Source organism: Lates calcarifer, linkage group LG5 (genome assembly GCF_001640805.2).
Source record: "Lates calcarifer isolate ASB-BC8 linkage group LG5, TLL_Latcal_v3, whole genome shotgun sequence".
In the NCBI taxonomy this organism is placed as follows: domain Eukaryota; kingdom Metazoa; phylum Chordata; class Actinopteri; family Centropomidae; genus Lates; species Lates calcarifer.
The window spans coordinates 11,169,638-11,196,373 of NC_066837.1; the positions used below are offsets into that span (position 1 = coordinate 11,169,638).

General features: G+C 43.9%; 3 protein-coding genes across 3 annotated transcripts; 1 reads left to right on the top strand and 2 right to left on the bottom strand.

Annotated features, from left to right (window-relative positions):
• Nucleotides 1-76: 76 nt before the first annotated feature.
• On the bottom strand, nt 77-25,229 carry LOC108873386 (uncharacterized). Its single transcript, XM_018661553.2, is given in 19 exon segments — nt 77-3,271; nt 3,273-4,129; nt 4,340-4,454; nt 5,099-5,175; nt 7,267-7,653; nt 8,924-9,542; nt 9,835-10,121; nt 10,489-10,606; nt 11,550-11,638; nt 12,277-12,517; nt 12,726-12,730; nt 13,120-13,223; nt 14,501-14,697; nt 14,699-15,387; nt 16,291-16,357; nt 19,948-20,124; nt 21,203-21,333; nt 22,297-22,837; nt 25,112-25,229. Coding segments are annotated over 18 exon segments (4,629 nt in total). The 5' UTR covers nt 22,586-22,837; nt 25,112-25,229; the 3' UTR covers nt 77-3,091.
• Nucleotides 8,740-12,453, bottom strand: LOC108873393 (gastrula zinc finger protein XlCGF49.1). Its single transcript, XM_018661561.2, has 4 exons — nt 12,303-12,453; nt 11,550-11,638; nt 10,489-10,606; nt 8,740-10,121 (listed from the first exon to the last, which is right to left on the bottom strand). The coding sequence occupies exon 4, from the start codon at nt 9,561-9,563 to the stop codon at nt 8,916-8,918; it is 648 nt and encodes a 215-aa protein (XP_018517077.1). The 5' UTR covers nt 9,564-10,121; nt 10,489-10,606; nt 11,550-11,638; nt 12,303-12,453; the 3' UTR covers nt 8,740-8,915.
• chchd10 (coiled-coil-helix-coiled-coil-helix domain containing 10) lies at nt 24,224-26,541 on the top strand. The gene is made up of 4 exons (XM_018661587.2): nt 24,224-24,430; nt 25,243-25,465; nt 25,747-25,888; nt 26,316-26,541. The coding sequence occupies exons 1-4, from the start codon at nt 24,390-24,392 to the stop codon at nt 26,333-26,335; spliced, it is 426 nt and encodes a 141-aa protein (XP_018517103.1). The 5' UTR covers nt 24,224-24,389; the 3' UTR covers nt 26,336-26,541.
• Nucleotides 26,542-26,736: the final 195 nt, after the last annotated feature.

Below are 26,736 nucleotides of genomic sequence, written 5' to 3' on the forward strand. Positions count from 1 at the left end.
CTGAAAACAAAACAGATTCAATCAGAGGAGTCGAGGTTATAGAGAAGTTAGAATACATGAGATCACAGCACAGAAATGATGTCCAAAGTACAGCCAGTTTTATTGCAAACCTTTTACATGTTTAATGATACCCATACATTTTTAAACACAGGAACAGATCATGAAAGAATACTAAAAGACAAAATATCTGATATAGCTGTGGAGCCTACAGCTAATGTCAATGACATCCAAACACCAACACATACAAACTCTGCTGATATATATGTTTTTACTTTACATCTTTTTTCTTTTCTTTTTTTTCTTTTTTTTACAGTGCTTTATTCTTTGATATTTCATTGAGGTCAAAAAAATGACGGTTACACCTAAGGCTTCGACTTATGGACAGTTGAGAAAGGGGGTTTAAAACATTGCAGGTCTACTTCAACTGGGCTTTGTACCTAAAAAATTCAGTATTCTGATGTCACCGCCCAACTGTGCAAACAAACCATGAGGTCAATCTTCAGGACAACAGCACGTTACATCTCCCCACTATGTAAATACATACTGTATACTGACAACAGTTAGTGTGATACACTTAATCATGAACACAGTCATACAGGAGAAGGTGCAGGCCTACATTACAAGATTTATTCAACAAAGTGCCGACATTTACCATTCAACAACAGACTGCTCTGAGAAGGCCTCTCATTCATGACACTGTAGCAGAGTGGACTATATGTGATGGATACATCATGAGAAACAAACTGTCTACCAGCACTGCCGTCTAGGTTTTCCTCATGGCTTTAAGGAGGAGCTGGGGGAACATTTAAAGTGCTTTAAAAGAAGAGTCTGACATTTTGGTGAGAAAACTTTCTTGTCATTTTACCCTCAGTCAGAAAAGAAGATCGTGACCAAACAGTACAGAGATAGGTCCAGCACGTGGTTAGCCTACACTAGAGGCAGGCATCAGCAAGTTAGATTAGCTAGCTCCATCAAAAAACAACAACCAACAACTCCAAAGTTGTCTGTATTAGCTAGCAAGCTGGTCTCCACTACATCTCAAGTTTGACTGGCAACCCCGCTCCCCTGAAACAGCTACCTTACACCCAACAGAACTAATACAGTGGGCTGGATAGAGGATGAGGAGTACTATGATTGCAGACTGAGACAGACTCAGTCATGACATTCCCATTTCTAAATCCTCTAAGTTTAATTTTTCATCTAAAGCAGTATGAAGTGTTCAATGGCTATACCTCAAGGATCAGTGTTATTTAGTCTTCCTCCTCCCTTCCATAAATTTATTTTTCTCACATTTATGCCAGTGACTCTGTTGTTCTTTTCCAAACCATTGTCATTGTATATCCTCCTAATGTTTTCACATTCTCACTGACGGTGAAAATAATAATATAGTCACTGAACTTTAATATCTTGGGATTATAATGGACCCAATCTTCTTTTTAAGAAACATGTCAAAGAATGATGAAAACCATTAAATGCAACTTGGCAAGTTTTAAATTTTAAACAGTCTTATTATGAATGAAGCCAGAACATTTCAGCATGTAGTCATCATTTCTCACGTCCTGTTGTGTTTCATTCTGGGGTCAGACTGGAGAAACACTCATTAAATCACCTATGGTCCTTGTACAAAGAAAGAGTCCAGACAAAAGGCCAATTCAGTATCTTGGGCGACAATAAACTACGAGGGGGCTTCAAAACGTTTGTGGTACATAGCCAAAGATCATGTGCAGGGATCTTGATCTCAGTGCACCTGTACGTTCTCGTACTAACAGTGTCATAACATGTTCTAACATGAACCCTTAAAAGCATGTTGCAACCCAAAAATAAACATCACAACTTAAATCATTTTTTCCAACTGTCCTTTTTCCACAAACTTTTTGAAGCCCCCTTGTATTATTCTGCCAATAACTCTGAAAAATTCCCAATAAAAATTGACCAAACCAACTTTTGTTTGACCAAAAATCAAAAACCCAAAGATATTTCCAAACTGGAAAATCGACTATAGTTCACTCCAATTATTTTATTGATTTTTGTTCAGCATAGAAATATTTATGCTTTCAGTTTATTTGAATCTGACATGGTGCATGTGTGTGTGTGTGTGTGTGTGATGTACTGCTGTGTGTAACTTTGTATGCAGATGATAATAAGCTTTAAGCTAACTCTGTTACAAGTGTAACATTTATGTTTCAAATTGCTCACGGTCCCTTTAGAGTAAAATAAATAAATATTAAAAGAGTTTAACGATGCAGTGTGTTTCTTCCTGGTAGCAGCACAGTTTCCACTTTTTTCACCACCACGTATGTCAACAACATAAAATATAAACAACCTTGGAGTTGTTGGAATGTGTAGCTAACATGTTCCCCTGCTTTCAGTTTTTTGGAAAAACACACACAAAAAAAATTGAAATATTCCACAGAGGATGTAACATGGACAGTTTGCAGTTTAAGAAATGAAACAAACAACAGAGGCTGGAAGTGTGTGGCCATGTGAAACCACAGTAGGATAAGGCAAGATTAGATTTTTGTTAATTACGAGTATTTCAGGTCTGATAAATTTCAAATGTATTGTAAATCAATTTTATGAATCAAGTCATGACTTAGATACTACAGAGCTGTCAGGCGCTCAGAATAAGGTTATGTTCATCCTGTTCGACCAGCCGGACTGTGGATGGCCAAAATGATCCAAGATAGACCATGATCCTCTGCTCCAGGATCAACACGTGTGTGTTAGTCATGTAAACCAGATGACTGTCACAAACAAACTCTTTTCATGACAAATGGATAAAGTGTTATCAACACTGGCTGAGGCACTTGTCCACTCTGTGATCCTTTCAGTTTCAAACAAAGAGTAAGAAAAGGTTGAGAGCTCCTAACAGGGAAATCCAGCTTAAAACAGAATTCACATATTACCACTATGATCTAAGACAAATACCAACTCTACATGTCGTGATATCACAGGATACAGTCTCCTCGTGTTTGCTCGTGCTTACATAAGATGCATGAATTCCCATATAAAGGGATTTCAGTGATTCACCCTTCCAGAGTCCAGAGTCCAAACTGTATGGGAATCAGTTCCATCAGCTCCAGTGGTCGGTCTACAGGCCACACTGGGACTGCTGGCGGTGTCTGCGAACACTACACATCTGGCTGAAGGACTGTCCACAGCGTGAGCAGCTGTACGGCTTCTCCTGCGTGTGGACCGTGCGGTGCCTCTTCAGGTGGCTGGATGAGATGAAACTCTTCCCGCACAGCGTGCAGCGATATCGCCTCTCCCCCGGTGTGAATGAGGAGGTGGACCCGTAGGTTGTTGGGCTGGGCGAAGCCCTTCCCACAGTGGGGGCAGGTGTAGGGTCTCTCCCCTGTGTGCACCCGCTGATGCAGCTCCAGGGCTGCTGCACTGGGGAACACCCGGCCGCACACAGCACACACCACAGGATCTTTAGCAGCAGCAGAGCTGCTCCTGTAAGATCGCCTCTGGCTGGTAGTGGTGACAGAGGGAGCTGCAGGGGGAGGGGGTGGTGGAGGAGGCGGTGCAGCCACGACGGCAGCGGCGGCGGCGGCTGCGGCCATGTCGAAGGAAGCGGCAAAAGCAGCCATCTCATGAGCTCCGCCTGTGAAGAGCATGGTTGGAGGGCCATCCAAGCTGTCTCCTCCTCCCTGTGAGGGGAAGGAGGCAGAGGGGTGTCCAGTTTCCGTGTTCCCCAAACCCAGCTGTGCCACTGCATATGCTGCACCAAGATGGCTGACCCTCTCCTGCATCCAGGCCAGGTCCAGGCCCAGGCTGTTGAGGCGGTCGGGACTGGGCTCATCTGACGCTACAGGGGCTGACAGCTGAGAGGGATGAAGTTCTTCTTCTATGGTATCATCTGTCTGGATCTCTGGCTTCAGAGCACCGTCTGTCAGGCTCCCTCCAAGTTCCCTGTGAGTGGCCTCGTGGACCGGGACGCCCCCGCTGCTGACTGTTACACTGCTGCCCAGAGGCTTGGTGGCTTTACGTTTCGCTCGAGGCCTGCAGGTCAGGTCCATTGTGGTGTCAGTGGGGGAGGAGGATGGGTGGATGGTGGAGGAGGCGAGGTTGGAGACACTGGTGTCAAGAACATCACTGGGGGGGGTCTCTTCACTGGTCTCCAGGGCTGAGGAGGGGCAGACAGCGACAGAACAACAGGGTGAGACGAATCACATAAAAAGAGAAAAGAAAACGTGATTGCTGTTCGCGTCTCTTTAATTTCACAGTCTTCTGTCTCGATTTTATCTTTTCCACGTGTTTTTGCTGCTGAGTCAGTTTGACCTTAAACGCCTCTCTATTGTAGAAACCTCTGAATCATGCACAGAATTACACTCACCAGTAGACAGGCCACACTCTGCCCTGATGTTCACCTCCACCTTCAGGTCCAGGTTGCAGTCGTCTCCTTCCACTTTCTCCTGCTTCACCAGAGGCAACACCTTGGGCTCCCCATGCTGTGACAGAGTGAAAAGCAGCTAGAACATGACAGTGTCAACACTTTATCTGTTTGCTTCTCTCTTACTCTTTGCACTTACATACACTGTATTTTAATACAGTTATTCATTGACAACAGGCCTGAGATGTTGATAAATCTAGTAGCAAACATACTAAGTTGGCCACACTGGCTGTAAACACCTGATGAGCAGAAACTGCTCACGTCATAGAGTCCTGCAGGGATGACGTATCTTTGTAGACCGGCCCAAAGTTAGCATCATTCTGGTTTCCTTGACAAAAGCAGATGGAGTTTTTTCATTCATCTCCACCACTAAGCTTATAATTTGATTCAGCACGCTCACCTCTTCTACAAAAACCTGTCTTCATAGAAACTTAGGGAATAGTTTACAAGACCGTGACAACTGATAAAACAAGGCTCTAAAGGCGGGCCGGTGTATAGATAGGGCTTTTGTTTTCAGTATGTTGTGGTTTCAGTTGTTTGGTCTACTTGAGTGAACACTGCATCGAGGAGGTTTCAGTTTCCAGTGAGTGAGTGAGTGATCTCTGCTGTATTCATGTCTCTGTGCTCAGAGGAGAGAGGAGAAGCCCTCCAGTTACAGTAGAACCCTGAAGGACTCAACAGGTCGTATTTAAAAACTTTTACCTTTGAAATGTGATGGAAGGATTTGTCTTCGGACGTGGCAGGAAGAGGTGGCACCAGAGGCTGATGGTCATCAGTTCCTGGAAGACAACACAAGACCCTGAGTGAGGACTGTCGACAGGTGTTCCTGCCTTTTCAACAAGTGGCGTTTGAGGTAACAGTGTCATAATTAACATGGACAATCTATCTAAGATCAGTGCTTTGATTCTGAGTGAGCTCCTATACCTTCAGATCATAAATGCTCTGTTATAATGCAAAAATATCACCTGGTCTGAAGTCTGTGACTGGAGGGGGAAATGTAGTGATACAGTAGTATAAATATATTCAATTCTGTTACACCATAATAAACCCTTAACACGTAGAAGAGAAGAAAACATTATTGAATAAATGAAATGAAGAGACAAAAGGGAGAGAACCAACATGTTAATAATGCCGTCCACAGGAGCTCAAAGTATAAAAAGTTTTTTTTTTTTTTTTGTTTTTACCAATACCTTAGAGACCAAGGGGACCATAAAGAGGAGCTGATCAGCTCCAAGGAATTGTCTTACACTGTTGTCTTGTATGAAGAAGGAGGCATTTGAGAGCATCTAGTATTGTACAGTCATCAAATCAGCTGGTGTGTATTTGGAGCACATGGAGAAAACCCACATAGAACATGAAGTCCACGTAAACCAAACTCAAAACCTTGTTGCTGTGAAGGACAATAAACCAACCGGCTGCCCCCAAACCAAACCTCACTGCCTTAGGTTTTAGTTACGGTTTGATTTTCCACCACATGCAGCGGCAGGAGAAACACATGTCTGTGGTTTGTTGAAATGAGGCCTCTGGTGAGACATACAGAGTCATATCTCCTCACCATAGACCTGTCAGAGATTTTAGGAAGTTGCTAAGACTGTGACCTTACTGGTTACTCTCTTCTGCTTACAGCTGACAAACCACACAAGAGTTCAATATGTTAACAGAGTTATCAGAAGGCAGAAAACTTCTGCTGCTCTTTGTAGCTTCAAGCCTCACTCAGCTGTCACAGCAGGAGATCTCCATCAGCTTTTGTGAAATCCATTTTCAGGTATTCAGGCCTTGTTCTGAGTGTAGGGTAACATGAAACCAGATTCCCCAGGTGGCAAAACACCTGCTGGGACATCACTGATTCAGGTGTTGCCTGAGGTCATGGATGGATTATGAGACATTTTATAGGAGCACGCCCAGATTGAAAGAAGCAGTGTGTCTTTGTTGTAATTTTTTGTCTCTGTGTCGTGGTTTTGTGTCTCTTTGAGTTAGTTTGTGTCACTCTCTACTTGTTTTTTTTCTCTTTGTGTGTCTTCACAAACAGTTCCTTATTTCCACATCCAGCAGTCACACACTAACATGACCATTCATATGGAGAGGTGTTGAAGTCCAGTATTGGACTTGTTTGGACTCTACCACCTCCTGAGGGAAATCTCTGGCTCCTCAGCTGTTAAATACTCCACTGTGTTGATCAGTCTCTGTCTGTCTGTCTGTTGTTTGCTGTTTATCAGAGCTTTTCTCTGGAAACAGCTGCTGCTGGAGGAAACAAAACTGAGGGTGATGCAAATGAACCAACAGTAAACTTCCCTCTTTGTGCGTCCAGCACACTGACTCTGCTGAGCTGTCGTGTAACTTTCTCTATACAGGCCTGTGACTAGTTGAAATTGAGGATCCCTCTGTCTTACAGAGGGTCTCCCTGGGAGGAGGAGGGGTTAACAGCAGCACATCAGCAGGAGGTGACGTGGATACCTCCACATCTGGACAAATAAAACCAAAACTATCGGCATGACTGGAGAAAAGATGACCTTTCAAATAAATCCACTCTATTTCCAAACATATTACAGAAGCACCCTCTGAAAAGGTTCAAGTTATTAAGGCTTAATAAGCTGATTAATGGTTAACACGTCATTTACTAATGCTTCTCTCAGTTAGAAGCCATCAATGAGAACAACTCCTGTGTTGTGACAAATCCTTAATTCATCCCACTGATCTTAAACGTCTCCAGACTGATCATCAGAGAGTGTGTGGTTATGTGACAGTCTGTGTGTGTGTGTGTGTGTGTGTGTGTGTGTGTGTGTGTGTGTGTGTGAGGACAGGTGTGTGTTGTGGCTCTGTCAGGGCTGGTGTCACCACAGCAGGCCAGCTGCAGCCTCCCATCTCTTTACCTTCCGGTGGCCTGAAGTGAACGGCGGTGATCTCCTCCCGCTGACTGCGCCTCCTCATCTTCCTCTCGTAGCTCCTCATCTTCACGTCCATGTCTCGCAGCTTCTGCCGCAGCGCGTCGTTCTCCTTCTCGCTCTTCTCCCGCTCCTGCTCCATCTGGGAGCGCAGCGCCGCGTAGCCATCGTCCACCAGTTTGCAGATCTCCGCCACCGCGGAATTGGCCAGGATCTCTATGATCGAGGCGATCTGCGCTTGGAAGCCGACACAGTCCGCCATCATCGCCAGGGCTGCGCGTCTGTTCCTGCACGGACGGGTGTCAACAGATCCGCACGCCGGTGTGTGACTGGAGACATGCAACGAGCTCAGAGTCCGCGTCTCCCCGTCCGTTCATCCATCCATCCGTCCGTCCTCACCGCCGCTCAACAATGTTGTGGCTTTATGAGATGCGAGAGTCGCCGTGTGATGACGTCAGTTTGTTATTCAGCATCACCTCAGTCAGCTGAGTCCAAATCTCTCCTTCCTCCTGAAATGTCAGCAAGCGAGCAGTTACACTTTCACCTTCCACCAACAAGCCTCTCCTGCAGGGACAGTGTGGGATAAAGCCCTGCTCCTCACCTCTGATTTTAACTGAACTCTGCTCTCAGAGCTCTGCCTCAGGCTGTAACACACTTTGTTAAATGTCATTTGGCACATGGAGACAAGGCAACTGTTTCCTTTAAACTCTTTACACTTTCACACCAGCTCTGGCTCTCGGACTCATTTCCAGGTGTGTGTCATTTTCAGGTGATCACACACACACACACACACACACACACACACACACACACACACACACACACACACTCCTTCAGCCTTTATATGTTCAGTTATTTTAACACACAGCATCAAACTCTTCATTTCTTTGTTGTCACATCCTCCCTGTGACCTTACTGTGTAGTTTCCCTGTGTGTGTGTGTGTGTGCTCTCATACCTGGCTCACCTGCCGCCCATGACTCAGCAAGTACACCGACAAGAACCCGACTCTTCACCCACTCACCGTCAGATTGTTCCACATGCTTCATGGTGCCACACTCAAGGGCATTAAGTCACTGATTGTTTCCAGTGTTTTCTTTGTGCCTCAGCGTTCGCCTTGGTCCTGTCTCACTGTCATTATTCAGACACGCTGCTCACCAGCTCCCCTCCTGCAGTCTCCACCCCCCCACTCACCCCCTCCTCACCCCCACTCAGCTGAGGAGAGGGGCAAGGAGCAAAAAACTATTCAAATAGAATTGTTTTATAATATTATGAGATTGTAATTTTCGATGCCTGTGAGAGCATTTACATTTACTCATTTGGAAGATGCTTTTATCCAAAGCAACTAAGAAGAACTAAATACTAAATACTAAAGAACTAAGTAATAAATTAATAAATAATAAATTAAAAGTGTGCTGTGAGTGAGAACATACTGGCCGAACTAAAAATGACACTCATCTGTGGGCAGTTTTTTTAAATGTTTTATTGTAAACATGTATAAATGACACCAGCACAGGACAAAGAACAGCATGAACTACTGATTACATATGCACATTTCTGAATATTAAAAACAGCACAGTGTGTAACTGGCAGCCTTAGTCCCTTTTGGCTGTGTGTGTGTGTGTGTGTGCGTGTGTGTTCACTTGCCGAGGTGGACACTCTGGTGGCGGACCAGGTTTCCCAGCACAGAGAAGCTCTTGCCACACTTGGTGCAGTTGTAGGGTCTCTCTCCGGTGTGGACTGCCTGGTGCACCTTGAGGCTGCAGGCCTGTGAGAAGCGTTTCCCACACAAGCTGCAGCTGTAACGCTTCTCCCCCGTGTGGACGCTCATGTGTCTCTTGATGTGGCTGGACTGAGAGAAGCGTTTACCGCACTGAGCGCAGCTGAACGGTTTCTCCCCTGTGTGGACCCGCTGGTGGGTTTTCAGCTGGTGCGGGTGGACAAACGGCTTCTTACAGATGTTGCAGAAGTAGATCCTCTCCCCGGCATGGGAGCGCTGGTGCACCACCAAGTCCCTGGAGGTGGAGAAGAGGCGACCACACAGCTGGCAGCTGGATACTCGCTCTGTGGTGCTGGGGAAGCTTCTGCTCCTGGAGTCAGAGGAGGCGTTGCTGAAGGAGGAGTCGGTCAGACAGCCTGACACGGAAGAGTTCCCGAAACTGCTCCCATCCCAGGACAGGAAAAGACGAGACTGAGAGCGACTCCTCTGCACCTGTGACTCCATCTGTGGAAGGTTTATGAGGAAGTGCCAGAGACCGGGCCACCTCTGGAGACGAGAACAGGTCATCGAAGATGGACAGGTCCAAGCTGCTGGTGTCCAGCTCCGCTGCTTCGCTCTGTGTGTGGTGACTGTTTGTCAATCTGCTGCTGCTCACACACTCAGTTCTAGTGACAGACACTGAAGCATTATGTGTCCTCAAACCTTCAGACCAGGAAACTTCAGCCTCCAGTTTGACAGGTATTGACACTGCCTCTCCCCTCCAGTCTGCTGCAGCACCACACAAACCCTTTACTCCAGGGTTTGTTATTGGCAGCTCTGAAACCAGTAGAGTCTCTACATCAGGAACTGTACTTCTACTAGACTCAGCCGACACAGAATCTCTAGGATCCACAACATGTTTGTCTTCTTCTTCGGTCAAGTCTCTGCTTGAACGTCTCGGTGTGGCTCTGATCCTCTGCTCTGCTGGAGGAGAGTCCTGACACAAAATACTGGTCTCCCTCACTCCCTCTTTCTCTTCCTGCTGCTGAGCTTCAAGTCTGGCTGAGTCCCGTTTTTCAAAGTGACCTGAGACACTGTCTCTGGGGATTTCACTCAGAGCAGCAGAAGAGAGAGACGGACGTCCAACTAAAGAATGAAAGGAGAAAAAAAAATACATCAAACATCAAACTTTTCAGTTCACTCAGATAAGATTAAGATACATTAATGAACTTGAAATTCAATTTTCCCCTTGATGACAGTGAACCATCCCCAACCATGCATGATGTATTTAATATGGACACAAACAGAACAGTACTTTGTGTATTATTAGTTAAAATACATTGTGTTTGTTTATTATTTTCAGCAGAACATTCTATTGTAATGGGATGATCAATATTATTCACTTCATCTGTCATTGGTTTTAATGTTATGACTGATTGGTGTATATGGAGAGGTGACAGGTGAGCATGTTAAAATTCCCAGCACATTTGTGTTTGCAGTCTTTCATACATACTGCTGCTGTTAGCAGCTGTCTGATGGTCCTCTGGCTCACTGCAGCCTGTCAGCTCCAGCCTTTCCTTCTTTATCACAGCCACCTCTGGCTCCATCGACTCCTCCGCCACATCCACCGGCTGACAGACGCAAAACAGGGACAGAAAAATGATGCAAACCCTCTGGAATTACCAGTGTTTCTGCATTAATTGGTTACACAATGTCATCTCGTCTTCATGTAAGTTATAACAATAAAAACACACAATCAGTTTTAACTAAGAACAGACAAAATATTGCATTGTTCTTGTCCCCACTGAGTACATCATTCAAACATTCACAGTGCAGGTTGGAAAAAAAAATTTGTTTGCGTCACTGTTGTATTTTTCCATGTGTTTGTAGTTGGTTTGTGTCTCATTGTAAACTCAACGCATCTCTTTGCAGTCGTTGTAGTAACTGGATCTGCATCTCTTTGGTGTCATTCTGTCTTTGTAGATTCACCTATTATCCAATCTGTGATGATATATTGAAAAATGTAGTACACTGCACTGCCTCTGTTCAGTTTCGTTTAAATTTGTTTTCATTTCTGAAACACAGTGAACAACAGAGGCAGCGGTAAATTACCAAAGAGCTTGCTGAGATAGACTGTGTTCCCTGTTGAGACGACTGCCTGAAAAAACATCACAACTTAATGAAGTCTTGGTTAGGTACATAAACAAAACTGTCTGTTGCTGTTAATCCAAATTGAGCCAATCACGATGTGGAAACTGTTACTGGATGTGTTTTATATGTGTTGCATTTCTGGATTTGGAGCATGTTTCCCTGAATGTTTGTGCATCCTCTGTGTCTCTTTGTTGTTGTTTTTTGTCTCTGTCGTCTTTTTCAGTCTCATTATAGTGCGTCTGTGTCTCTTGTTGTCATTTTGGGTGTTTTTGTACTGATGCTGAATCTCTGTAGTCAGTTGGTATCTCTTCATAATTGCTCTGAGTGTCTTAGTGGAGGGTTTTTGTCTCTGTGTGGTTGTTTGAGTTTTGCAGGAGAGACAACACAAGACAAGCTGACCGTTGTACAGACAACAGCACTGACCTGTGGCTGCTCAGAGTCCACATCCTCCACTGTGGTGGACTTGACTTTTCTTTTTACAACAGCACGACCATCTTCTTCAAACTGATGATCTGCTCATAGGAAATCAAGTTGTTCATTATATTCACTGTTACACCAACACAACTATCATATTCTTTGCCATGAAGCTGGTGATTAACACACAGGCGTGTGAAGCAGGAGGAGAGAAACACAACCAACAACATGACAAAAAAAAAAAACAACTCTCACACTGAGCTGAAATAAAAGAAGTACACACATTCTGTAAATTACATTAATAAAATATAGAGTAAATAAATGTTTCTCCATGACCACAGCTGCAGTGTTTTCTATTGAAGCTTTCACTAGATAAATGTTATTATTAAGGCTGCAATTAACAATTGTGTCCATTATCATTTAATCTGTTGGTTATTTTTTTAATTGATGGATTAATTGTCAAGTTTATAAAATGCTTTTATCCCTGTAGATGAAAGTGATGCATTCAAATGTCTTGTTTTGTCTGATCAACAGCCCAGAACATATATGATATCTTAATGTAAAAATGACAAAGACAGTTATTTGATAAAATAGTTTCTGGTTAATTTCCTGTGAATCAACGAATCGAATCGATTAACTGATTAATCAGTGCAGCTCTGCTCATTATAATAACAAAAAGCCTTCTGAGATCTCAGTGTGGAAGGAGATGAACCAGTAAAGTCCTGATGTCCTGGACCCTGGCGTTGACTGGAGAAGACTAACCTCTCCCGGTGCAGGTGACCACCAGTGACGGTCTGGGCTCTCCTGACAGACCGCTCCCCCGCCCGGACCTCCATCAGCCGCAGGCGGCTCCTCAGGGCCAGGTTCTCCCTCTGACTCCGGGAGACCTCCAGTCTCAGAGACGCAAATCCGCGGTCCACCAGCTGACAGATCTCCGCCACTGCCGCGTTAGCCAGCACCTCCATGATGGAGGCCAGCTGAGAGTGCAGATCCACGGAGCTCTCCATCCCGCGGGACCGCTTTCACCTTCCACGGCTCCTCCAGCCAAACTACTGTCTACAACAACTCAACCACGTACGGTCACGTTGCTGAGAGGAGACGGTCATTGTAATGTCCGCTCTCTGTAACACTTCTTACCACTGAAAAATGTTGTTTCTGTTTACATCCGGGTGTTTCTGTCCGTACCGTAACTGCAGGATTAAAGACGAACAATCACAGAATCATGTGTGGACATGTTGGTGTCCCACATTACACTGGTCTTTTCAATACAATATTTCATTATTTTTAAACTTTATTCAACCTCTGTTCTGTATCAACCTCATGTATCATGCACAGTTATCCGAGTTATAAACCACCCTCTGCAGCATACTAGAGGTCTTAACTAAAATTAATAAGAACTTCAGATATATTTACAAGCTCAGCTTGAGGAAAATATAATATGCTTTTTCCTACAGTGTTCTATCGTGTTTTACAGTTTCCTAGTGTGTTTTCTTCCATTGTCCTAAAGTCTTTTCTTTTATTATTGAACATAACAGAAGGAAATGACCACAGTGGACCCCTGCATTCTTATTCCACCAACCTAGAGCCTTTTTTTTGGGGACAATTGTCAAGAGTTCCTTCTCCAGTGTGATCTGGTTTTCCACCTGCAGCTGCAGACCTCCTCCTCTGAAGTACATTTTATCACTGAATTTAACAAGAAGAGCCTGATAGCTGAAAGTTCTGCTCCCTGTTCTGCTCCTGGAAACTCTGGGAGCTCTGGGAGAGAATTACAAGAACAACTTGGTTAAACGTAGTTGGATGAATGATTGGAAGTCAAATAAGTCATTTCTGCAATCAGGAGTCACGTTGTTAAAGTCCAGTTCTGGAGGCTGCAGCTGTGAATCCTGGCCACAGTGACGGTTTGTGACTGTGACAGTGTGCTGGTATAACATTGAGGGGGGAGTGGTTAATGTGTGCTGACTGCTGTTTGTCCAAATGTTCAGCACCTGTCTCAGACGGCTGCTGAGTTCATCACTGCCCCAACAACATGGAGGGTTTGGACTCTGAGGCCTGGATTTACTCCTGAAAGGTTTTTTCCCACTAAGTTTGCTTTCTTTTGTACAGTAATAAATTTCAGCTTTTATTCTGTTGTCAATGTGCATGCTTACTGTGGCTTAGGAATGCCTTTTTCACAAATTACATTTACAGAACAGTCTTTTGTCATATTTATACCCAATGCACTTTTTTTTTCCTTTAGTTTTCCTTTTAGCACAATATTTATTTCATCCTCTGTATTTAAGCCCTGTGATAAATTCACTGGACCTCAGTATCACCTTATCTTTTCAGCTGCTGATGCAGTTACACAGGTGGTAGGAAGTTCTCCAGCTTCCTCCCCCAGTCCAGAGACATGCAGGTTAACTGGTGACTCTAAATGACCTGTAGGTGTGAACAGCTGTTTGTCTTTATATGTCAGCTCTGTGATAGACTTATGATCTGTCCAGGGTGTAGCCCGCCTCTCGCCCAGTGTCAGCTGGGATTGGCTCCAGCCCTTCGTGAGGAGGATAAACAGTATAGTAGTATGTACGCACCACTATCAGCTCACATTTCTGACACACTGCAGACTACAGACAATCAAGTACATCACACATTTTTCATCCAATCTTTTCTGGACTGATCGTGATTCAGTAAGAAGAGGGAGCCTGATGACAGACAGATCCTTTTAATGAGCAGGAATTCTGGAAACATTTTCCAAAGAAGAAACAAGACCAACAAGGACAAATACTTAGCCAGTGAAAGCCTACATGACACTGACTACAGGATGTTTCAGAACATGATGTACAGATTCACTGGTCCACAGGGGGTGGACAAAATAATGCGAACATGTCATAAAACAGCCGTGTGTTGTTGTGGTGTTGACATGGTTGCATCCTTTTGTAAGGTGTCCATGTGTTTTTGTCCCTCTCATAGAGGAGGGCAACTACCTGGCTGTGTGCAGAGCCTGGTGCCTGATTAGGTTGCTGAGGAAGGAGAAGTTCTTGCCACACTTGGAGCAGTGGAACTTCCTCTCCCCGGTGTGGACACTCTGGTGGACCTTCAGGTTGGTGGAGGTGGAAAACTGCTTCCCGCAGTGGGAGCAGGGGAACGGCCTCTCCCCTGTGTGGACCATCTGGTGGCGCTTCGAGGCTGCAGAACTGTCCGAAGCTCTTCCCGCACTGCGTGCACTGGTACGGCTTCTCCCCCGTGTGGACGCGCTCGTGGATTCGCAGCTGGCACTGGTGGGCGTAGCGGCGTGAGCAAAAGGTGCAGGCGTAGGGGAGGCAGGGCTGCTGCTGATGTGTCTGGACTGGACCAGACTCGTGGAGGTGGTTCTTACTGGAGAACTGGGCATTGTCCATCTGCTCCATTCCTGACCACAAATGTTGGGTTTGCTGCTGCTGGGAGTCCACTGTTCTCATGGAAACAGGGCGGCTGTTAAAGGTAGAGCTGTGATTTCCTTCATACGTCACTTCCCTGGGGGGCTCACTGATCTGAATACACAGCAGTGGCTGATACTGGGACCTCACACCGCTGAGAGCTGTCACTTCATCAACTCCATCGCCTCCACCTCGCCCAGATGACAGGGGCTCCCTGCAACTGTTATCTGTTGCACGTGGACGTGAGTTGATCACGATGATGTCCTGTTTGTCCTGAGACATTCTGGGAACAGCGGGGAAGCTGGAGGGTGGAGCATTTGTCCTTGTTTGGCTGAATGAGGAATTTCCTACAGTTTCTAGCACGAATGTGGAACAAGATGGCTGCTCTGTATCTTCAGTCTCACTGCTCTCCTGCCAGTCCAGCAGGGACGGTCTGTGTTTCTCTAGGGTGTCACCTGATGAGCCCACAGCAAAGAAATACAGTTATTTCCTGTGTTCTTCTTACATTCAGTGTAACACATAATCCGTACAACCACAACTTTAACCCCACTTACCTGTTTTTATGTGGCTGAATGATGTGTATATGCATCTCAATCATAATCTTTCTTGTCTGAACTGAACACACTCATTCAACATTCAGAGTCCTGATGGCAAATGTGAAGTTTTGGATTTAATAACTGGTCTTCCTCCCTTCAGTAGACAAGAGCTTTCAGTAGCTACAGATCAGACCCTCAGACCTGCACAACATTCAGGAGGAATTTTGGACCAGTACTGCTTCAGCTCAGACATATTCTCAGGACGTCTGCTGTGAACTACGCTCTTTAGGTCCTTCCTCAACATCTAGGCTCTGACAGAGTCACTCTAAAAGGCTGATTTCCTTTGGGTCCTTAGGGTCTGCACCACCCAACTTTAACTTTAACTTTCTGATCTATGAAAGTGAGCTGTTCAGACCCAAATCAAATCATATCTATATCTTTATCTACTGGTCTATAACTGTACAACCAGTTGTTTTAGGAAATTACTGAGGCTGTTTTTTCAATTTAAACTATATATTTATGAGGTGTTTCTCAAGGTTTACCAGTGGGTTTGGAGCTGAGAGCTGCAGACAGAGTAGGGAAGTCAGGAAGTACTGAGGACTAACACATTGCTGAGTTCTTTACATGTAACATGTGTTAGCAGGAACAGTTTTGTTTTGCCTCCTTTCAGTCTGACATGAAGCATCAGAGAACAGCTGAGGAGGTAAACACAGCTGTGGTCTGTACTATTTGGCTTTTATTGATTTTGACTTGGGCAGATTGAAATGATTTCACTGGTGTTTCCAGCACAGGGAAGGTGGTGACAGAAAAACAGACTGATACCTTGCACTTCATCCATCTTTTCCTCCTGGCTCTGAGGGTTTCCTGTGTTTTTCAGATGTCCCTGGGCCTGGAAAAAGGAGGGAGGTGTTTAGCTGACACAAAGAACCCACAAGCCTCTGACACAATAACCATTATCATTTCAGAAAGGAGTCATTGGGTTGATGTGTGAGATACATGAACGCAAGCTTGATATAATCATTTCAGAGGAGTCAGGACTACAACTTCCACTGTGACTACAACAGTAACTCATACATGAAATGAAACCATACAATCAAACTCTGTAAAAATATGATTTATTTTCATATTTACACTTGAATGTGTTGTGTAAAAATGTATGAGTGAATTTCCCTCTGTTCTGCTCTGATTACAAAAATACATTTTAAATAGTTAAACATACAGTTACATCTTTAAAACTAGATTTACTGCCTGTAGTTGCAGTTTACATCCATGTCTGTCAAGGATCATATGTAGTGAAGACTTTAATAAAAGGTTTTATGTGTATTTTATCATAATTAACATGAATTCTGGACTTATTGGCAAAGACGTCTTTTGTGAGATCACAGCAGCCTTGACCTTTGACCAACACATTATAGTCCAGTGTTGTTTCCAGGTGGACATCTGTGAAAGATGTTCCCTCCTGATATATTACACTCACAATGAGTGAGTGGACGTGAAGCCACAGTGACCTTGATCTTTGACCTTTGACCACCAAAAAGTAATCAGCTCATCTTTGATTGTGAAGGAGATGAAGGGTCAGAGGTCAGTCTCTCACAGCACAGAATGATAGCAAAGTAGCAATGCTAACATTAGCGGCAGCGTTAATTTAGTTCAAAAGAGCGAACGTCAAAGTTATATTTATTATGCTTGATGCAACAAAGGTGATTTTAAGTGATTTGCTGTTGCCATCTGTCACCATGTCAGGAAGTGGACTTTCAAGCAGAGATAACGAGCGGATTAGCCGCTGGTTCAGTCAACACGAAAAGAATAACAGAAAAACTGGATTATTTAAGTTTCTCAGGAGGATGGATTAAATGCATCACAGCCAGGCACAGGAGAGAAGGCTACACAAAGACACAAAGTCGACAACTTGGAAATTAACGTTAACTTGTTGATAGCAATCAGCTGTGGAATGGGTACCGGTGGTCTCTGACATTTCTCAGTTTTGTATGGGTCCAGGACCAGATATCACCTGATAGACTGATCTGGTTCTGTTCCAGTCAGTACATTTAGACCTATGAAGACCTCTAATGTGAGGTCACAGTAACCCTGACCTTTGACCTTTGACCACAAAAATCAGTTCATCCTTGAGTCCAAATGAACATCTGTGACAGAATAAATTCCCTCCAGGTGTTGGTCAGGAGGATGGGACAGATGGATGGAAAACGTGAAAACACAATGATGTGATAAATTTCAGAGGACGAGTGACGAGGCTCAGTGGTGATTTCTGTGTTTCAACGAGGAAAATTTCACACAGGTTTTTAAAGCAGTTCACTGCACAATGCTACACTGAGAGGATGCTCCAATGGCTCACGTGCTGTTTATTTCTAGAGATGCAGTATACTGTATGATCACGGATGTGATTGTACTCTGTTAGTGTGAGCAACAGAGAAAGAGGAACTCTCATGAGAAATCAAAACATGATATGATATGAAAACCCATTCAAATCTTTATTAATTAGAAGTTAAACAGAGCTCTGCGATTCCATTATTCTCAATGCACTGAAATACTCGCTTTAAAACATGTAATAAAAATGTTCTGCACCAGTAACACTCCATCATCTACAGCCAGAAATATCTTGCATTCATCACCCCGTTCAGACCAGTAAAGTCTGCTGGGTCTGAGCTGTGATTAATGGTGGTGAAATTCTAAATTGCTAAAACTGTTTTTATCTGAACTTTTCTCTGCACTAAGAAAAAACGACTGGTGACTTCACTACATACATCCCAGTTCAATGACACTGAGGAAGAAAATGAAACGTCTTTCTACAGCACTCCTCACTGATAAAGTGGATTCTTCTGTCTATGTGAACCACTGCTGACTTGGTCAAGTGATGCTTCATGTCAGTCATAGATACATGCAACAGGTGTCGGTTACATAAATGCTTTCAACTTGAATCACTGTTGAAGCTTTAATTAACGCACACAGAGAGTCAGTCAATCAAGCTCTCATCGATTTCATTGTTTGAGGCGTTAGAAGATAAGATTATTATGTCCGACAGTGTGGAAGCAGAGAGGCTGGGACTTTTGTTTGATTCCTGTTTGCTGAATTTCTGTATGTTCAGTGTGTTTTGCTGGATATTCATAAACTGATGGATGCAGTTTGTAGGCGTAACAGCTGAAAATAAAAGGAGGGTGACAGGTGCTCTCCTTATTATCATGGTGAAGAGAAGATAAATGAGCTCATTCACAGTCTTTCATGGTCTTTTGTTTGTTTTTTTTACCACCTCCTCATCTCATTCTCCCTGCTCAGTAAAGCACCAGGCCACAGACTGAACTCTTCAGGATGGTGGGATTTAAAATCACAGGTTAAAACCATTATTTCTGTCTCTATTATTAAAACCATTTACAGTTTTACAGTTTTTTGGCAACAGCCATTCAATGCATTCATCCATTTTCACTGTTAGTGGCGGAGTATGGATGATGAAGTACACTGATTCTCATTCCTGCATTCTTTTTAGTCTGGTCTTCATTTCTTCCTCACCTCATCCTGTTTCTACTAAAAAGTTATTAAAAACCTTGAAAAATAAGCTTCAGGATTGAAACAGAAAACCCTTCTGTTGAGGGAAACTTTGGCGCAGTGGTATTTTGGGCGGTCTGGTCTTGGTGCTCAGTGCTGGATCTTCTGGTGCCTCTTGAGGTTGCTCGGGTGGGAGAAGCGTCGGTTGCAGACGGAGCAGCTGAAGGGCCTCTCTCCGGTGTGGACGTTGCGGTGGATGTCCAGCTGGCTCTGACACACGAAGCTCTTGCCGCACTGCAGGCAGGTGTAGGGCTTCTCTCTGGTGTGCCTGGCCATGTGCTTCTGCAGGTCAGACTCCAGGAAGAAGCGCTTGGTGCAGCTGGTGCAGCCGTACGGACGCTCCATGGTGACAGCGTGGTAGAAAGCCAGGTGGAAGCTGCTGGAGATGGGTTTGCGGTGGCTGTGGTTGGTGGGGGGCACAGGGCGGTGCAGAGCTAGGCCGGAGGAGGTGACACCGGAGGTTGTTCCACCACAAGACGTTCCTGGGGGGTCATCACAAGGGAGCGCAGACCCTGCCTGCACTGACCTGTGCCTTGCTAATTCCAGCCCAGCACACTGAATCATGGGTAATGTAGTGTGGTCGTATCTGTCTCTGCCTGTGTCTCTGTTTGTCTGGTCTACATGTGATTCCTCTCCCTCCTTGTCTGACGTCCCCCCTCCATCAATGACTATCACCTCAGACAGAGACGACTTGGAGGTGACTAACGCAGTCTCATTAGCATTCCCACCATCTGTTACATCATCGCAAGAAGTTGGCACAGCGTCCCTGCACGCCGTCAGGTCAGCGCCTGAGATAAGAGGCTGACTGTCCCCTGCTCTGACATCACTTCCTGTCAGCTGGGAGCTGTGGGTGGTGTCACTGCTGCTGTCAGTTTTAGCTGTCCTACCGACAACAAAGGTGACGATGTCAGATCCACTGACCTCCGTTTCGTTGCTGCCGGCGTCCATCAAGGCAACAGGGAGCACAGCGTCGGCGGTGTCTCCTCCTCCGGATCTGACGCAGGCGTCCAGAGGTGCCTCACAGTTGGTGCCTCCGGTCTCCATCGCTCCCTCCACCTTGACGATCAGCAGCTCCCTCTCCTCCTCAGGCTCTGCTGACTGAGAGGACAAAGTGAAGTAATATGAGCACAGATTGTTCCCGCCCACAGTAATCCCATTACAGATGAAATGATTACTCGATTAATCGACTGTCAGAATAATAATCCCTGACTCTTGATAATTAATTAATTTTGTAAGTCATTTTTCAAGGAAAAATAGCAACACAACACCAAACATTCACTGATTCCTGTCTCTCAACTCAGAGGATTTCCTTCTTCTCTTTCTCACATATCTTTGTAAACTGATCATCTTGAGTTTTGGACTCTGGGTCGAATGACTTTTGAAGATGCATTTAGCTCCGCAAAGTGGTGATGGGCATTTTGTATAATTTTATAGACTAAATAATTAATAAAAAATCAGAATTAATAACTAATAAATAATATAATCACTGAATCATTATAAATATACAATAACTTGTATTTTATTTATTCACAGCATGTTATGTCTACAGAAGAATTCTGTTATTTTTTTTGTTTATTTTTTTCTGTTTTTTTTTAAGTCAAAACATGTAATTAACACTGAAAACTATGAAGAATCTAAAATATAAAACGTATTCTGGTTTATTTAAAATGCTGTTTACAGTTTCTCAGAGGCCAGCAACTGCTTCAATATCCTGCTTTGTCCAACCAACAGTTCAAAACCCTGAGATATCCAGTCTTCTGTGATACAATCAAGAAAAACCAGTATGATGCAAACTAATACTCCATTACTCCAGAGGATTAAAACACAACGAGACATATGTAAATTAATTAATCTGGTGCCAGTCAGCATTCCTCCAGGGATTTTTAAACATTTTAATCTGTTTATTAGAGACTTCCTGTGGAATGGGAAGAAACCCAGAAGTAACATTATTAAATTATAAACCACGAGGAATTTGTCTGACTGGAAACCTTTATCATTGAACCTCCCATTTAACCTTTTAAAAACTGATCTAACTTTGGTGAGTCCTGGTGGTCGTATTAGGACGCAGTTTGTATGGATGAAGTCTGCTACTACAATCAGACATTTTGGGATCCTGCATACAAGGACTTCATGAAGATGGTTTGATTTAGTGTTTAATGCACTGCGGAATAGCTACCTCAGTTTTAGTGGTGGTGACGACCTCCTGATCAGGATCCTGGTCCAGGTTGATAGGCTGGCTCTTCTGCACACACTGCTGAGACCCTGGACCACGGTTCAGAAACCTGGTCCTGCCCTGCAGGGAGGGGCCTGGTGGAATAATTAGCCTCAAATTACTACAACTAAACACAACATAATATCCTCTGTAAACAAAGACAGTATCTCTGCACAGGTTTAAAAACAACAAAATATAATATTTTAGTGAGACAGGTCACAGATCAAACACTGAGTCTAAGTCCTGCATTGGCAGATTAAAATGATTAAAATAATCTTACATGGGAATATAAAGGCATGTGCCATTCTCTGTGATTTATGACTATGATAGAAGCATCATCTTTGTTTGTTGCTTCCTCAAATGTTATAAAAATGACAAAATAACCAACATTGTAGAGGCAAACTTAGTGCTGAGGGAGCAAGTCATCTATTCAACCAAATAGAGTACCAAGCCTGCAGCTGTCATTATGATTGCAATAAAAGACTGTGTATTGTCCACACAGCTTTACATAGAGCTATTAAGCAAAAGCCTACGCAGAAATAATCAAACAGGTGACAGAGCTGGTCTTTGTTGTATTCCACATTTGATCTCAGTAACTGATAAATTCAGCAGAAACAAAGAACCTCCTGTTGGCCAGTTAGGAGGAAAAGTAATACCTCTTAATGTGTTAGATAATACTGTTGATATGAAAATATAGATCAGTGCAGTGTGAAGTTCGTGAGCAGATCCCTGCTATTTGACATGGTGAAACACTGAGAGTGTGTTTGTTATACACAAAACAGGGAGAGCCTCATTAATTTACTAGTAACAATGTTCATTAAAAAATTAGTTATTGGTCTGTACAGGATCAATAGACAAATTCCTTTCATTTTCTGCATTTAAAACCCAGGAAAGCAGCATATCCTCACACTGATGAACCTGACACATGAAGCTTTGGGAGTTTTGCTTGGAAATGATGAAAATGAGACAAAACTGATTTTCTAAATAGTTGGTGATCCATTTTACATATTTCCCCAGATATCTGGTTTGTGTTGATGGTAACGCTGGAGGAAACATACCGGCCACTGAGTCTCTGTTGGGTCGGTTGAGGAGACGGACCCCGGGGAAGCGGCTGTTAACGGAGCCCTCCGCTCCCTTCACTCTCTCCGCTCGGTAGCGGGAGATCTGCAGCTCCAGCAGTTTGATCTTCCTCCGCAGAAACTCGTTCTCCTTCTGGCGCCGGGACATCTCCAGGTGAACCACCGCGTATCCGTCGTCCACAACTTTACAGATTTCAGCGACGGCCGCGTTAGCCAACACCTCCATGATGGAGGCGATCTGAGAGTGGAAGTCCACGGCCGCCGACATGGTCTCACCGACCGTCCGGTACTCAACACTCGGCCTGGGAGGAGGGAGAACCGGAGCTCTGTCCTGAAGACGACACTCGGGGAGAAAATGGCTGCAGCGCTATCTGAAACTCATCACTAGGTGAGTCTGTTTTTTCCTTTTAAAAACGGAGAAAAACTTGGAGAGTCTTTGTTGATGTGATGGCTGAACGGAAGCTTTTCATCAGGTCGTGTTTTTCCAGTAGGAACGATGAAGAGAGGACCACAGCGCCCCCTGTGTTCAGGAGCGGTACACTCAACAGGTACATTCACAGAGGCAACTTAAGTCTATGATTCGTCATGCATCATGTTTTTATATACAGTCTATGGCTGCTTTGAATATGCTGACAATCACTGTGATGTAAAACCTTCATCAGGTCCTGGTTTCATTCAATCACAGATTAATTTATCTATAAATTAATTTTCTCAATGCGTGGTGTTTTCAGTTTGAAAGGTTATACATTTAAGTAGGCTAGCTATCTGGAAACACTGTCAACTGGATAAATCTCTGCCATTAAAATATCCAAACTCAGGGGCCTGCTAGTCATGAATACTTGTAAATTAATTCCATTACTGTAAACTTGCAGAGGTTGGTCACATTTCAGTTAGTTAAAGTCAACCCTGTTTTAAATCCTCCTGTGTGAAGATTATAATGTTTGTGTTGAAACTGTTTCAGAGAGGTGTTGACTCATCTGTATGAAGGCTGTACTGGAGCTGTTGAATTATACTGTGTTACATACAGAGAGCTGTTTGTGTTTTTTTTGGCCGACCCTCCTTGATGGAGCTAAATGTCTAACCACTTCTCCTCAACCTCGATGAACAGCGTTATGCAGCCTAATAGTGTTTTCTGCTGAGGAAGGTTTTAAACTGAGGTAAATGACAGTATGTCAGCCATGATCAGAGCTGGTCCAGTTCTCTAAAAGTTAAGGAAAGGAGCTTCAGTGCTTCCTGTCTTATCTCCTTCAGCAGAGGAGACACTGGACCTTCCTTTACCAAAGGAAAGGAAAGATTGATGTCCCACAATTCCTTGCAGCAGCAGCATTTAAAACATAGATGGTGTGGTTTAAAATGACACACTGTGGCAGATCCATGTACATGTAGAAACAACACAGCTCCTGTTTTATTTTTGTGACATGATCAGAAACTTCTGGAAACCCTTCCTGATTGGCTGAGCTCCAAATCTGTCAGATCCAATCAGGAGTCATCATGAAGAACAGACTGATGTAACTTATAGTTATCATCATAAAGAAATGTGGTTTCATTACGTAATTAATTCAATGACTCAACTTTATCTGCTTGTATTTTACTTTATGTTTTTATATTAGTTGAACATTTCAGTCCTGTTTGTTTTTGTGTTGTTGTTGTGTCCTGTGTGTAACTGATGGTTAAATGTACAGCAGTTTGTCTCTGTACATGTCTTCATGTGTTATAAATACAGTTTCTTCTTTCACCTCTTTCCTTCACCTCATCGAGGTCAAAGGAAAAGTGTTTAGGAAAGGAGATTTGTTTTTTATTCGACCGCAGCCCGGCTCTTATCTTATCTAAACCAAAAAGCCTATTCGGCCGCAGCCCAGGAACTTTTGGACAGCGCCGTTAGTCTCGCGATACTTCTGTGGGAATTTGATGAGGCTCAGGCAAGGTCGGTTACGTGTGTGTGTGTGCGCGAGCGGTCGCTGTGAAGTGGGCTAGACCCGCGTGTCAGGACAGCACTTTCTAGAAGCAGCGAGTCAGTCCTTACGTCCCCGGTCCGGTGTTTTAGACAAACATAACCGTGTGTGGTGTCAGCGATGGCCAGGGGAAGCCGCAGCCGCCCGTCAGCGCCAGCCAGGTAAACACGTTTCCAGCTCACACCGAGACTAAACAAACAGACGCGACACTGACGGTTAAGTGACGGTTAGTTTGTTCATCATCTAACTGAACAGCGCAGCTTGGTCACTGTTGTCTCATAAGTCACTTAGACCATGTGAGGTCAGGGCAAGGTCACTGAGGCAAAGGTTCCTCTTAGGTTAGTTTGGCTTCATGACGGCAGCTGAGTGAACATCTCTCACAGTTAATACAAACACAGGTCAGTTTGTCGGGTTGTGACTGGACAGTTTCATGTAACAGAGTGTAACTTTGGCCTCAATGTGTTTCTGCTCTCCTCAGCTATAATGTCAGTAGAGTTACTGAAGTTACAGTGGAAGGAAACGCTGTGTTTAAATGATATGAAACTTTAAGACAAGTAACACTGTTTGGATAACGTGGACAACATCAGCTCTCTTCTACTTTTTTTTATGCAGGTATAATAGGCAGGTATTTCCTCTGTAACTGAGGCTGATAAAAGATAAATTATTGTTGCAGTATGATGCCTGGAGAGTCTGATCCGCGATGACAAGCCTCCAGCTGCTCCAACAACACCTGCTGTTATAATTAAAAATTACTAGTACTGCTTCTAGTTTTATTGCTACTTTTGCAATTATTACATTAATTATCACAACTATGAACTATGAAGATCTATTCACATACTCACATTTCATAGCCTTCATTTCTGGTAGAGCTGAAGAAGAGGACAGGACAGTTGTGGGGTGTTTGAGGTTGTCGTCGCTGTCACAGTAGATTGTGTATCTGCCCTTTAAGTCCTCTCTCATGATCTGTCTGTAGCCCGGCTCCATCCCATGCTCCGCCTCCCGCTCATCCGCCTCCTGCCTCCCTGGCTCCGGCTCAGTCCCAGGGTCCAGGCCTGATGGCCCAGATGGCCACCACAGCTGCAGGGGTGGCAGTAGGCTCAGCTGTGGGCCACGTTGTCGGCAGTGCCCTCACAGGAGCATTCAGTGGCGGCAGCAGCAGCAGTAGCAGCCCAGAACCAGCCAAGCCTACAGCCCAGGTAAGAGGTGACGTGTGATCAGACAGAGGATTGGGAAGAGTTTAACTGAGCTGGACTTGAACATGTCAAATGTTTAATGCAGATTTCACAGACACAAAAAGGACGACACAAAGTAGTTTGGTGTCTTAACATCAGTGTGGTGCAGTAAACCACTCACTCAGGTTTTGTGTTGGACAGAAATATATCAAGACATGACATAAATTGTGATCATGGGAAGACATAGGCAGTGTGAGAACTAAAATGTGTGCTGTGTTTCTCTTTCTCTGCTAACACCACTCCAGGAGCCCCCCCAGCGTGCTACAGCCCAGTCAGGCCCCTGTCATTTTGAGGTCAAGCAGTTCCTGGACTGTGCTACCAACCAGACCGACCTGAGTTTATGTGAGGGCTTCAATGAGGCGCTTAAACAGTGCAAGTACTCCCACGGTGAGTCTGGGGAATGATGCTCGGAGCTGCATGATACAGATAATACAGCACTGCTCATTGCAAGAACACTCTGCTAAAATTGCCTCATTGCCTCTGCTCTCATATAAATGTCTGGTATCAGGTCACAGAATATTTTAACATCAGCTGCACCACATGTTCAAGCTGTGTTCAGGTACTACACCAAATGAAACAAAACTGAATGAATTGTAGAAAAGTTTTATAACTAAAATCACTTCAAAAAGTGATCATGATCTCAGTGAAACTATCAATTTAAATAAAAGATTAAATAAATAAAACTGGTTAAAAAGACTGTAACACACTGTGACTCTGTTTGGTTGTTATTGTGGCAGAACATGAGCATGACTTTTTTTACAGTATTATTATAGTATTCATCCTGTTGACCTCTGTCTTTCCTACTCTTCTGTAGGTGTGACATCACTGGTGTGAAGGATGGGCGTCTGCTGTCATGACCAACAGATTTCAGTTATGAAACTTACTGTAGTCAGACTGTAGACACCAAATAAAACACAAATCCGAAGACTGTAGCTCAGGCAGTGAACATATTAATTCTGTTTGTTGATTGATGGCTGTGTGAAATGTTTTTGGTGATGGACAGTGATATGTATTTAATAAATAGCTGTTATCTATTTCCACATTCTGTTTGCATGTGTTTATTAACCGCAATGCTGAATAGAACTAACTGTTTGTGGTACCACTTTAGTACAATTTTTAGGTACTAGTACTTTACTAAGTAATTTTATTCATTGCTAATTTGTGCTAATCCACCACCATATAGAATTAGAGTTGGCAGTGAATTAAAATTATTTGATTAATTGTAAGAGGCTCGT

What these genes read in the sequence shown, in the direction of transcription:
- LOC108873393 (XM_018661561.2), bottom strand. Translation starts at nt 9,563, where the DNA reads ATGACCTGTTCTCGTCTCCAGAGGTGGCCCGGTCTCTGGCACTTCCTC.
- chchd10 (XM_018661587.2), top strand. Translation starts at nt 24,390, where the DNA reads ATGGCCAGGGGAAGCCGCAGCCGCCCGTCAGCGCCAGCCAG. An exon ending in CGCCCGTCAGCGCCAGCCAG is followed by an intron (nt 24,431 to 25,242) that starts GTAAACACGTTT and finishes ATCTGTCTGTAG; the next exon opens with CCCGGCTCCATCCCATGCTC. An exon ending in ACAGTGCAAGTACTCCCACG is followed by an intron (nt 25,889 to 26,315) that starts GTGAGTCTGGGG and finishes ACTCTTCTGTAG; the next exon opens with GTGTGACATCACTGGTGTGA.